General features: G+C 44.0%; 1 protein-coding gene across 7 annotated transcripts in view; it reads right to left on the bottom strand.

Moving 5' to 3' along the window:
- The window catches only part of ADAMTSL3 (ADAMTS like 3), a 279320-nt gene that overhangs the window by 97747 nt on the left and 167837 nt on the right, over positions 1–13736 (bottom strand). For all 7 annotated transcript variants that reach the window (XM_073304072.1, XM_073304073.1, XM_073304071.1 and 4 more), the window contains exon 7: positions 12748–12874. In XM_073304072.1, the coding sequence (XP_073160173.1) occupies positions 12748–12874 (127 nt within the window). The remainder of the gene's footprint in view (positions 1–12747; positions 12875–13736) is intronic.

Genomic DNA, 13736 nt, shown 5'->3' with positions numbered 1-13736 from the left:
ATCCAGCCAACAAATGAATTAGTTAGAGAAGGCCCTCAGGAAATGGGCTCATTATAAGTGGCTTCCCAATTCATATTATGATCATGGACAATAATGCTGGCAAGGCATAGCAGTGTGAGCTTTTGGATTGTAAGCTCTCTGGGGACAGGACCATCTTTTGTGTTCTGGGTTTATACAGTACTTAGCACAATGGAGTCCGGGGCTATGACTAGGGCTCCTAGGCACTACAGTAACATTAATAATGGAGGGGATGAGCGGATATGGAAAGAGCTAGCCTAGGTAGCTCCACATCAACCGAGAATTCCCCATGCCATGGGAATCCTTAGCTACCTCTGCCTTTAGGGGAGCTTTATATCAGTGCAAAGGGAACTTAGCATGAGCCAAGATCTGGCCCCAAATCTAACAATTTAAAAAGTCTCTGGTTCTCACTGTAAAGTACATACTCCACATGCTTACTGGAACACGAGCCCTTGTATTTCCAAAGTGGTGTGCAGTGGTTTTTCAGTGGCACAGTTCCCATTAAATCAATGGGACTCCTACTGTTAAAAGCATACAAACGCCTATAAAAATTTAAGAGGAAGTGGCTACTCCAGGTTCTGTACTTAGAGATTCCAAAACCATTTTTATACTATTTCTGTATCTTTGAAGGTTAATTAGTAGCTTTTCTCTACAGCTGAAAATCAAATGAGCCAAAAATCATAACACTACCATGCACGAAAGCTGGAAAGAAATGCCTGGCATTAGGTCACCACCGTTCCCATTAAAAACCAAGGCGCACATGACTAGCATCTTGTATCTCCTGCCTGAGACTGCTTATTTTATGGACTCCTGTTTTTTTAAAGTCATCATTATCCTGCATCTTGCTGTGTTGGAGTAATATTCCACCTTCTGTCGTAGCTCAAGGACTGGTCATGATCCTCTGTCAAATATCTCAAACACACACAACATTCAGATGCACGTAATAAATTTGGCACTCACTTTTCAGCATATTGGATCACTTCAATTTTAGATGATAATTTAAGATGATCCTGTGGGAGTTTGGACATTGGATTTCAGAAAGAGCCTCAGCGACAGTAAGATCACACCCAGATTCCCCTAGGACTGAAAATGGGGGAGCCACATTCCTGAGTCCCCTCTGAGACTGTTATGCAAATACAAGTGAGAACCTAAAATACATCCTTATCTTCATCAGCTTCCCAATATATGTGATGGAACAATGTAGTCTCTCTCCTGTCTAATTATAAAGCAGACTTACAAAAGGCTCCTAGAATATTCATGCTCTCCTGGAATGCTTTCCAAAGGGAGTTGCATGAAACACTCTTATTACAAACTTGAAGACTGGGGCAGAGAAAGGGTGGCATGACACAATGCAGTAAAGCTGCTCAATTTAAGTTGGTCCAGCCCAGCATAGTTAAAAGTTAAATACATTGTGAGTGGAAAAGTGAACTCACTACAGGCTTGTCTACAGAGGAAGCTAGTGTTGTAAATTTAAAGCACAGCAGCTATTTGGCACTAACTCCCTATGTGGACACTCATATTCCCACACTAAAAATGCCTTTGTGCCATTTAGCCTAGTTCACTTCAACGTGTACTAAAGCTAAACTGCAAAAAGGTTCTCTCAGCGTAGAATAAGGAAGTGCCCACACGCGGAGTTCATGAGTAGCTACTGGACTTCAAAATCACAGCCTAGCTTTTTCATGCTAACTTTCTGTGCAGACAAGCCTTAACATTGAAACATTTATGGCAAGTTTTATAAAATAAAAAGGATAATGAATCATTAGAGAGAGGAAAAAAATCAGCTGAGACTGGTGCCACTCAAGACGATGAAATACCAGTTGCTGACACTTCTTCTAAGCTAATGTTGGATCTCCAAGCAGAATCCCCAGAGATGTCCTAGAGTAGGGGATGGGGTGAAATTACATAAATCACAGAATAGCACCAACATTTGGGAATGCTGTTATATTTGCGTAGCCTGCGGCAGAAGCTTAAGTTATTGTAGCTTTAGGGTATTTGTTAGGATACAGCCTTTGAGTCAAACACATATGACTGGTTTAAGGCAAAAACCAAGATGATTCTCATGCTGCCTTTGGACAGTGACTAGACTGTTGAATAGTTGCTGAAATTATTAAAAATATTGTTCCTATAAAGGACACTAGATAAATGAAACTCCATAACTCCTATGAGCTCATGAATGGAAGCTCTAATGTCACTAGCAATGACTCCACATCAAGTAAGGCATGAATCATGCGCAAGACTGGAACTGGCTGTCGATTGTGCATTGGAGAATACAGACTACTTCTGCAATCTCTCCTCTTTCACATATATATATAATCTTTAACATTTATATAGCATTTTGCAATAATTAGGTGACTATTAATCCCATTTTTCACCGATGGGGAAACTGAGGCAGAGAGAGGTTAAGATACTTGCTGCAAGTCACTGGCAGAGATGGGAACAAACCCCAGGTGTCTTGAATCCCAGTTCCTGCATCCAAGTCTGAGAGAAATAAATACTGAAGGTTTTATTTTTTCTATCTTTGTCTTATCAGAACCTGATAAATTTAACAAATGAAAGCATTGCGAGTGTTTGTTTTACTAAATCCTAACTTGATTGTTTAGGGTGTATCTTATTTAAATAGCTCGGCAACATGAATATTAAGTATCCTATTGCAATGCACATCCAAACCGCATATTGCCTATGAATGCCAGTACTTCACCACATCTATGGTGCTATGAAGGTGCAATCTCTGGAGTCAAATGATTTGAACAGCAGAGACCGCAAGTCTGCTTTTCCCCTCTAGTAGCTGTCTGGAAATCTTGGGCTTTTTGTTTGCTTATAGCTTTTTATAGATCACATTATCTGCCTATGCTATAAAATTATTATTATAAAATTACACCCACAATTATTCCCTGTAACTACAGTATGAAGGAAAAGATAACCCACTTCACAGTATCACTGCCAGTTATGTCAACCAACAAGCAATTTATAGTCAGGTTCTAGCCAGTGACCAGTGTGCACATCACTAGCCCACGTTCCTGTGCGCGTTTTACTGTTATTGTCATCATTTCACTTTCATGTTGTATCTTGTCATAAATTAGATAGAAAGCTCACTGGGGCAGGGGCCACATCATCCTGTGTGTTTGTACAGAGCCTAACACATTAAGGGTGCCTGAGCCTGACTGAGGCCTTTGGGTGCTACTATAATAATAATAATTAACAGAAGAAGAAGTCCAACAGAAATATTACATGGCTGTGCATTCATGGCCAACACCACTTGGGACCTTGGCATGTTGGGGCACCATTATCTTAACAAAATCAAAACCCAAGATGAGTAGAAAAATGGTCTCTTTGTGGCAGGGTTTAATCCAGTTGCCCTAACCTAAATTAATAGTTGTATAAGAGCTTCCAATCAGCTCCCATTGCAATAAAATACACCAGCCCCCAATACTGTCCTAACAACTTTCTCTTGATACAAGCTATTGCTGGGCGCTATCCAACTTGTTATCAGTCCTGGCTCTCACCCCTGTATTCTAAGTGATGCCCTAGCCTGGATCACACTTTACTTTGCAGAGGCAGTGAGGCCATTACATTAGTGGAGCAAGTTACATGATGCCTTCTACACTGCTCTGATTGTGTCTGATTACACTCGAGTACATGACATGTCTTTACAGAGGAAAGCTGGACAAATATAGAAGTGTTTGCTTTCCCTCATTTGACTTACTTTCTAGACCATACCCTGCTCAGATTACTTACGTGAGTAGTACCACTGACTTATGTGGGACTACTCACAAGAACCAGCCATGCTTTGGCCCTTTATTTTCAGTTCAAGCAATGTCTCAGCTATCCGGCATAGGCAGACAACTTTTGGTGTAGCTCTTAATTCAAAGACAGGTTATTATTCAGTGTTCTTTTTTATTGCTATTTTTAATTGTTTGATAATCACCCAGCAGTGCAGTATTCTGAACGATACAGGAATAAAGACCACTGATCTGAATGAAAATGAATTGTATTATTATTATCCTGTGATATAGCCTTTATATTGAGATTATTGATTATTATTATTAAAAGCTGATCTACAAACAGAATATACAGCATAAATCATACTCAAATAACATAAAACAGGGGGTCTATATAGCATCCTTGCTTTCTGGTATTCTGTGGCAAGTAACTAGCTTGGCAAGTGAGCTCAGGCTCTGAGCCTGCAATGAACTCTGCATAGGTAGATCCTCACACCCATGGTGAATTTAATTGACACAGGGGTCTGCTTGCACTGACCTCATTGCCTAAGACTACAAATGAAAATACTTATTATATACTAAGCTTCTGTACTATGCAACACAGAGACACATTTAAAAAACAGGACAGACACTGTTGAGTTTGAGACCAAGCTTTGTTTTAGATCTACCAGAAGTATCATCAGCCTCTTTTATAGGGAATTTTAGCATAGGAGTAAGAATTTTTTCCAGTTAAAATTTGGAACATAACGACTCAGGCTGTCACTTAAATCAACAAAACTCTCTCACTGATTTTTATGAATAAAGACATACAATTAGCAGCCCATCAGGCAAATGGATCTCAGGGAAATGAAATGTACAATACACAATGGGATAGCCAATGTCCATAAACCAGAGTTTTTCTACACAAGCCAAGACAGATCAGGAAAGCAAGCAAGTCTCGTAAGTCCCAGAGTAATTCCAAACCAACCAACAAAAGAAACTCCGATGAAGAGAAAGTAATAGACTGTTCTTCCTTCACAGAAGTATGGCTATTTAGAAAAGTCTGAATGGATTTCACTCTGTAGAGTTACTGGTTCATTCTCCATTTGGGGAGGGAATAAAGAAGAGAAGAAAACAGCTCATGCATTACACACAGTGAACAAGCCTTACATTCTAAAATGCGTTACACACACACACAAACACTCTTCTTCAGGCAACCACTTACAGAAACACAAAGTTCCTCTGCATAACAGACTACGTAATGAGAGCTGGTCAAATAGCACTGAACATTTTTTGTGAGCTACTAAGTGAAATACATAATGAATTCTGGGGCACAATGTTTCCAAACCAATTATTTGTTTTGTATGAGTCAAGAACTCAAAAGTTAGAAAATGCCAGAATTAATGTTTCCTTAATTTGTCCCCGTTGAGATTATGTATTATGATATTGTGTTTAATTACATTATCATATGCTATTTTTTCCACAAGATCCCTTCTTCATTCAGTGCACACAATGGACAGTGCTCACTCACTTTTGTTTACTCCTCATTGTTCCAGGTCTTATTTGCTGCACACTAATTGAACCTGCTCTGAAGGAACTCCCTAGAAAGAAATTGATAATTCTGGAATTTCCTAACTTTTGAGTGCTTGAATTGCAACGTAATTATTCTCCTATAACACAGTTTTTGTATGTTTAACTTCCTAGGTTTTTAAAGAAGCAAACTGAAAAAAATTCCACACTCATGAAAAATGCCCATGAAACCCCCCCATGAAAAACACGTCATGGACCGTGAAATCTGGTGTCCCCCTGTGAAATCTGGTCTTTTGTATGCTTTTACCCTATACTATACAGATTTCACTGGGGGAGACCAGTGTTTCTCAAATTGGGGATCCTGACCCAAAAGGGAGTTGCGGGGGGGGAGGGGTAACAAGGTTCTTTTAGGGGGGTTGTGGTATTGACACCCTTATTTCTGCACTGCTTTCAGAGCTGGGCAGTCAGAGAGTGGTGGCTGTTGGCCAGGCGCCCAGCTCTGAAGGCAGCTCCCTGCCAGCAGCAGCACAGAAGTAGGGTGGCAATACCATGCCACTGTTACTTCTGCGCTGCTACCTTCAGAGTTGGGTGTCCAGAGAGCAGCGGCTGCTGACTGAGGGCCCAGCTCTGCAGGCAGCAATGCAGAAGGGTGGCAATACCATACCATGCCAGCCTTACTTCTGCGCAAGTCCTGATGGCAGCTCTGCCTTCAGAGCTGGGCTCCCAGCCAGCAGCCACCGCTCTCCGCCTGCCCAGCTCTGAAGGCAGCTCCACCGCCAGCAGCAACACAGAAGTAAGGGTAGCAGCACCACACCCCTCCCTACAATAACCTTGTGACCCCCCCCCAATTCCTTTATGGGTCAGGACCCCTACAATTACAACACCATGACATTTCAGTTTTAAATAGCTGAAATCATGAAATTTACAATTTTAAAAATCCTATGACCGTGAAATTGACCAAAGTGGACCATGAATTTGGCAGGGCCCTAATTATGTGGCATTATATTGATACCCATGTGGGTCATCAGAGGGGTGGAATCTTTAGATGCATTGCACAGACTTCAGCCTTTAAAGGAGTAACTAATAGCAGGACTGTAATAGGCCACCATGCTCCATGTGGAACAGCATGGGGGATGAGATACTTTGCCAGAGGGTTTCACAGATATGTGCTGACAGAAGAGGAATAGTGAGACTTAGGAATCTTCCATTCCAAGCTCTGGAGGGAAGTGCGCTCTAGTGGGCATAGCCTCTTCTGGCCATTTCCTCTAAGCTTGACTCCTTCTGCCTCGTCCTTTTCAACCTGTCCCTGACCCAGTCCAGTCTCTTCCTCACACCTGTCTCTTTGTCCCAAGTCCTCTCGCTGATCGAGTCCCAGTCTCCACTCCTCTAGCTTCTCATCCCAGTACTAGTCTCTTTACCCAGCTAGTTCTATTCTTCCCCTCCAGGCTCACTGTCTGATTCCTAGTTTCTTCTCCTTCCCACACCCAGCTCAAGTCTCCTTGTCCAGCCGTTCCCAGGTTTTCCTCCCAACTCTTTGTCCAATCTGTCTCTCCCCTCCCCACCCACTGGCTCACAGTCCTGGTCTCCCTCCCCAGACTTCTTATCCAATCTCAGTCTCCCCACCCAACCCTTTGTGGTTTCTTTTCCAAGTCTCTTTGGCCAGCCACTCACAGGTCTCCCCAGCTCCTTGTCAGATCTATCTCTCCCGCTACACTCCTGGCCCTGTTCTTTGCATTAGTTCATAGTCCAGTTTCCTTGTCCACCCAGCCCCAATCTCCCCCTCTCTCCCCAGCTCCACATCCAGTCTCATTGTTCTCCCCACAACAAGCCAACTGGGTCCCAGTCCCCCATATTTCCCTCATAGGCTCCCAGTCTTTCCCCTTCCTCCAGCACCCAGGATGAGTTTCTCTCTTCCTTCTCCCGTCCCAGTTTTACTAGACTCCTTGTCCCACTCTACTCCTTTTCCTCCCTCCAGCCTGGTTTCTGTCCCCAGGGCGTCATTAAGAGTACAGCAGAGACAGGCTTTCTGCTCTCAATTCCAATGCCCAGCCCCACCCTGTCCTCGAGCACCTGGAAGCACAATTACAGGGAAAATCCTTCTGATCCACTGCAGCCTTAGGCTGGAGCATGCTAAGGCACTCTGTAGGGCTGGTGCATGCACAGAGGGATCAGCACTATGTAAGCACTGTCAGGATGAGCTCCGCCCTGACATCTGGTGGTGAGGTGTGGCAAGTTGTGGAAAAGAACTTCAGGGGCCAATCTCATTTGCATAGGCACACCCACCCAGCCTAGAAAGAGGCCATAGCTGCCCAAATGGTCACTTTGGCTGCTGTGGGATCCCCAGTTTCTCTGTTATTGGGGCAGGAAGAATAAATTGTTATTACCCTGATTATGGGAACTGTGCTTGGAACTGTACTTGGCCTTTTGTTATGATGGAGGGACTCACCATCAACTAAGTAGCACTCGCTAGGCAAGGGTCATGGGTTCCAAAACTGTGTGAATAGAGAGAGGTTGGGGACAAGTATTAATACTTGGTGGCATGGGCCCCTTGGTGAGGGCCTTACATGCTAATTGCACTTCCTCCTCTCTCCACTGTGGAATATCAGAGCTAATTTTGATTTCATTAGAAGTCTAGTTACAGGCCACTGAGCTCACTTTGGGCTAATAGTGCACCAGCACTGAGGCTCCCCTACTACATGCTGAATTCACCTAAGAGCTGAAATCACTGAGCGTTGTGTTAAGTAGTGGAGGAGCCCGAAGATATATTGTGGAGCAGTTCATAGGACGGCGGGAGCTGCTGGTGGGACGTGGAGCAGTTTGTGGACCGGCTGGTGGAGCAGTTCAGCGGGAGCTGCTTGTGGGCCGTAGAGCGGAGCTGAGCGAAGCCATTCGTGGGGCGGCTGGCGGAGCAGAGCCCTATGGAGCTGTGGGGCGGTCAGCTTCAGATCATGTAAGGTGCCTCTGACCCCCGCTCCCATCTCCACCCAGGTTGGGAGGTAAAGCTCTGCAAATAAACTTTCGAACTCTGGGGCTGCCCTGACCAGGGACAGAGACTTTTGCGTCATTGGACTTTTGGGACTTTGGGTGATTTGGGGTTGCTGGACTCAAGAACCAAAGGGAAAGGGCATGCCCCAATTTGCCTGGGGTGGGTTTTTTTGCTCATCGGTTGTGTTATGAATCCTGTTGGTGGTGTTTCCCCAACATAATGCCACATTGTTTCTCTCTGTAGCTTTTTGCTACACTCAGACTCTGTGCTTGCGAGAGGGGAAGTATTGCCTCTTGGAGGCGCCCAGCGGGGGTGGTACCTATTTGTCCCAGGTCAGTGGGTGGGGGCTCGAGCCGGTTGGCATTGTGTTATTGGAATGGATCCCCTAGATATCGAACCCGGCCCTTGTTGCTGCCACAGAAGGGTTACAACTAGAAGCTGTGATGGGTGGGACCATGCTGCTAAAAATCAAATAATTCTCTACTGGGCATGTGTGAACTGCAATTTTTCACTGGCTTATAACTTTGCCAAATTTGGGCAGGTTTTGACGGGGGTGGTAAAAGGGATCCCTGATGCAAAGGCCCCTTCTCTGACTTATGTGAACTCCCTGCTTCAAAGCATGGAGGAACTAGAACATTGCAAAGATATCTGGAGGGAAAATTTCAGCCCTAATGGTCATCGTTTGGCAAAGTTATAAGCAACCAAAAACAAGGCCTTGTAATGGGAAGTATCAGGCTACCTTAATAATAGGCGGTACCTACCAGTCCTAGCTATAGTATGGTCAAATTTAAATTAGTTTTGTGATTAAATAAATTATGTTTTGGGATGAAATTGGAAAGTGACCATCAGTGACCAACTGTAAAATGCACATTGACAGTGAGAAATAATAAATAATGAGAAAATTAAATTATAATAGTTTGCATCTAAAATCTTTTGTGTAAAGTGTTTAGTGAAAAAAATGACAAAAATTAAAACTCTGCAGCTAACAAAGAATTTTTATGAATTGAGTAAGGCCAGATTTCATTAACTCCCCATTTCAAATTCTACTTCCTGTTAGTGTCAGATCCAGAATCTTTCCTTCTCTGTTGCTACAGAACCAGAACACTTTCCTATCATCTCTTGCCAGTCACTGGGCAGAAAACAAACAAATGGCCCAATCCTGCAAGCTTTCCATGTGCACAATTCACTTGCAAGTTAACGGGAGTCCTATGTATAGAGTACCAACCACACCAGGCCCAGGATATTCTGTTTCCCAATGGGATGGTACATTTTACAATCTATTTCACTTTCTGTTTGAATATCATTCTATTATTATTATTAAACATACCCTGAAACTCTACTTCAATTGTCACACACTGGCCACATTCCTCAGTCTGACAAATTTACTGTGTGCTACTCAAGTGGCACAAAGTGCATTTAAACCACCTGGGTTTTACTCCTACACCAGAGGTGGGCAAACGACGGCCCACAGGACCCGGCCCCGAGCTCCTGTCCCGGGAGGCTAGCCCCCAGCCCGTCCCTCACTTTCCCTCCTCCCCTGCAGCCTCGGCGCAAGGCTCTGGGAGGCCGGGCAGCGCAGTTGCAGAGCCACAGTCTGACCCGGTGCTCTGGGTGGTGCGGCTGGAGCGCCGCCAGCCACTGGTGCTCCAGGCAGCGCGGTAAGGGGGCAGGGAGCAGGGGGGGTTGGATAGAGGGCAGGGAAGTTGGGGGTGGTGGTCCGGGGATGTGGGTGTGGACAGAGGTCAGGGCAGTCAGAGAGTGGGGAACAGGGGGGTTCAATGGGGCAGGGGTCCCCGGGGGGTAGTCAGGAAGGAGAGGGGAGGTTGGATGGGGCAGCGGGGGGCAATCAGGGGCAATGGTTCCGGAGGCAGTCAGGGAACAGGGAGAAGGGGTGGTTGGATAGGGCAGGGGTCCCAGGGGGAAAGTCAGGAATGAGAGCGGGGGTTGGATGGGGTGGCAGGGGGAAGTCAGGGGTGGGGTTCCGGGAGTGCTCAGGGGACAGGGAGCAGGGGGTGGTGGATGGGGTAGGAGTCCCGGGGGTGGGGGGGGGAGATCAGGCAATGGGGGGGGGATTGGACGGGGCAGGAGTCCCAGGGGAGCCGTCAGGGGGCGAGAAGCAGGGGAGGTCAGATAGGAGGCGGGGGCTGGGCCACGCCTGGCTGTTTGGGGAGACCGGCCCTCCATACAATTTTGGAAACCCGATGTGGCCCTCAGGCCAAAAAGTTTGCCTGCCCCTGCCCTAGACAATTCACACTGTGCAGAGCTTATGCCAGCAGCATAGAATAGGCCTCCTGCCACTCTGACTTCCACTGGGGCTAAGAGGCTGGGGGTCAGGAAGCCACAGCCTACGCCTTCTGGCTGCCACTGTTCACTATGTCAGAGTTGTGCTAGGATGCATCAGAGAATCAAAAATAGACTTTACTTAGAAATGTTGGGCCAAATTCTATTCTCAGTTACATCCATTGCAAACCCCATGGAAGTGAAGGGAATTGGAGAGGTACAACTGAGAACAAAGTTTGGCCATGCATAAAGAGGCCATATGTCTTGATTTTTCATATGAAGTCCAAATGTCCCAAGAACTTGCTTGGGGACACCTGAAATGTCCTGTTTTGATTACATAAAAAACATTTGGTTTTGTAATAATTACCATTTTTCTTCCTGCTAAATTAAACAGAATTTGCTCTGTTTACTGGGGGCAACCAGTCTAGTGAAATGAGCATTCAGCACAATGAGCAGTGCGTAGAGTGAAGAGAACAGTCAAATGAGCTGCTGTTTTGCTCTACATGAACATTAATCACACCTGTTCAATGTTTCATGATGAACACATTCAGAACCCTAAATTACTCAATAAACTCCTCCACTCCAAGAAATATGCCTGTGTCTCTACTGAGTCAGAAGGTAGCACTAGCAATCACCAGTGCAGACAAATAAATTATGTGCTTTTGTCTTCTAGAAAAGAATTCCTTGACCCTAAAAAGTATTGCAACAAACGTGTCCCTTTTCAAAATTTTGTTACATTCGCTATACATAATTGTCAAATAACATGAAATATAAATCACAGTGTTGGGGAAGCTCTGGCATGAAATTTTACAGCCCAATCTACGTCATCACAATGTAATGTAATGTGCATCACCAAGACAAACTAATATATTTCAAATTACGTTCACATTTAAGCAAGTGTAATATACGAGCTATGACACAAACAGCATAAAAATATTTAGAGCTCCTGCAACAGGTATTACATATGACTTTACGTACAACAACTCTTTCCAAATCTTATTGATAGTGAACTGTTCACAGGCTGAATTACAATGATTAACCCCGAAACGCGACAATTGGTGTAGTCCTCCAAGATGGGCAGTTACTCCACTCTTGATCATTGCTAAAATGTCTGTTCATACTTGCACTGATCTCTCTGATTTCAGAGGGGCTAGACTGTCACTCCGCCCTATGCGGCTCTGCAGGGGAGTAAGGAGCCAACAGGGCCCCATTCCACTGCATGGTACAGGATTTATCCACACTGTGAGTCCAGGAACAGTTGTGGGGAGAACAGGCTCCATACAGCTGCTACTCACCCACTGTGAGCAAGTGGGAAGGGAGGAGGTGAGGATAGAGGCAGAGAGGGAGTTGTGAGGACTGGAGAGCAGGCAAAGCCACAGCTCTGTCCACGCAAACACCTACTACCAGAGCTGGTTGAACAGGAGAAGCAAAACATGAGCTGTGGAGAAACAGTCAGAGGGGTACCTCTGAGCCGCAAATCCTTCCTGTGACTCCTCATGGGGCAACACAACTACATGCCGCCCTCTACTCAATTCTAACCCAAAGGGCCCAATTCTGCCTCCTTCTCACTCTGGTAAGTACCTTAACCCATTAATAGTGTTCCTGAGGTCGACAGAACCACTGGCAGGGTCAGGTGCTACTCACCATGAGTAAAGATGGCAGAATCTGCCGCAAAATGTACAGATTAACTCAAACACACAATAATGAGCGGACAAAATCTTACTCCTAATTCTTTAAACCTTGTATGTCCCGCACCATGGAAGTAGTTAACTTGCCTCTGAACCACAATTGTCTCAGAAGCTTAAAAAAGGAGTAGAGTTAACTTAAAAACCAGGCATTTTCAGTCACATGCAACAATTTCCATAAGTCTGTCCATAACATGTTTCCCTGATTTGAAAATGTTGCCACAGTGTCACATACATTGCAACATGAGGATACCCTATAAAATGAGATGCATATCTTGATGGTTATTCCTGAGAGAATAAATTGAATGGCTCTTAAAAAAAAAAGGAGAAAAAAAGCATATCTCAAATTCTTTCCTAGCTATACTCCAATGTGTGGTATCCCTCATGGAATTTCAATAGACTAATCTAGCACAGACTTTATATTAAGTAGCTTTGGATAACTGCAAACAAGTATACAGTGAAGAGGTCAGACTCTGCAATAGGTTGGGTTAATATATAAGCAGAAAACATAGGCAAGGATAAATCAACATAGGATCAATTTGCAACCTACTTTTTTCTGGTGAAACATGAGCCTTAGCTTGCCCCCTCACAAGCCTGCATGCGGAACCATCTCCTGCGCAGATTCCACAGTTGTCTTCCTTGGCATTACTCCCAAGTTGTCGATCACAGCCTACTGCCTGCCAACAGCAACACCACAGTCAGAAGAGGGCAAAGCTATAGTAGACATGCTCAGGTTTCTGGAATTTCATTTATTATGTTATCCTTTTGATTTTATGAGCTGGCCTCATTCTTTCAAAGCATACCTTGCTTTTCAAATTTAAGCCACATAGGGTCTTAAAAGCAATTTCTATGATTTTAATGATGAGCTACAACAATCAAATACATTAAGATATCCAAGCACAGAAATACAGGAGTCACTTTCCCACTGTTTTTCCAAATGTATAAAGCTGGGTGTTATTCGCTATAACATAGAAGGGTCAGCTGTTACTTGGTTATTTAGAATTTGTCTTTCATCACCTGCTAAATTCAGTCTGAGAGAAGAAAATCATTTAAACAACCAAAGCTAAATATTAAAGAAGCACATTGGTTTTAGATCCGTAGTTAAGAAACTCTTGGCAGTTTTCATGATCTAATATCTTGGTTTTTCACAATTTAACTGATATGGGCCCAGATCACTAGATACATTTTTTTTCCAGTTAGTTAGTTCACATCAGTTATTTTGGATTTAGAAAACCCTAAAGGTTTCAGTTCTGTTTTATCTGAGTTTATTTTGTGCCCCTGTCTCCAAACTAAACTTCTTAATGCTGATGCAAATTCTACCTATGGGAAAAAAATCTTCAGAAAAGCAAAGTGTTAAAGCAGGCTCCTTGAAAAAATGTTAAATGAAAACCCTCCAAACTATAAAGCACACAGATGTTATATCTGTCCATTTTTATTTGAATCAGTTTCTTCATAAGAAATATGGGGCTCAGGAGGGAAAACAGTTGAAGAGCAGTACACAGAATTTATTAAAAAGGTCTATTTGTTGAAAGGGAGATC

Source organism: Lepidochelys kempii, chromosome 10, assembly GCF_965140265.1.
Source record: "Lepidochelys kempii isolate rLepKem1 chromosome 10, rLepKem1.hap2, whole genome shotgun sequence".
Lineage (NCBI taxonomy): Eukaryota > Metazoa > Chordata > Testudines > Cheloniidae > Lepidochelys > Lepidochelys kempii.
The sequence above is the reverse complement of the archived record's forward strand: the minus strand, read 5'-3'. Positions and strand labels throughout refer to the sequence as shown.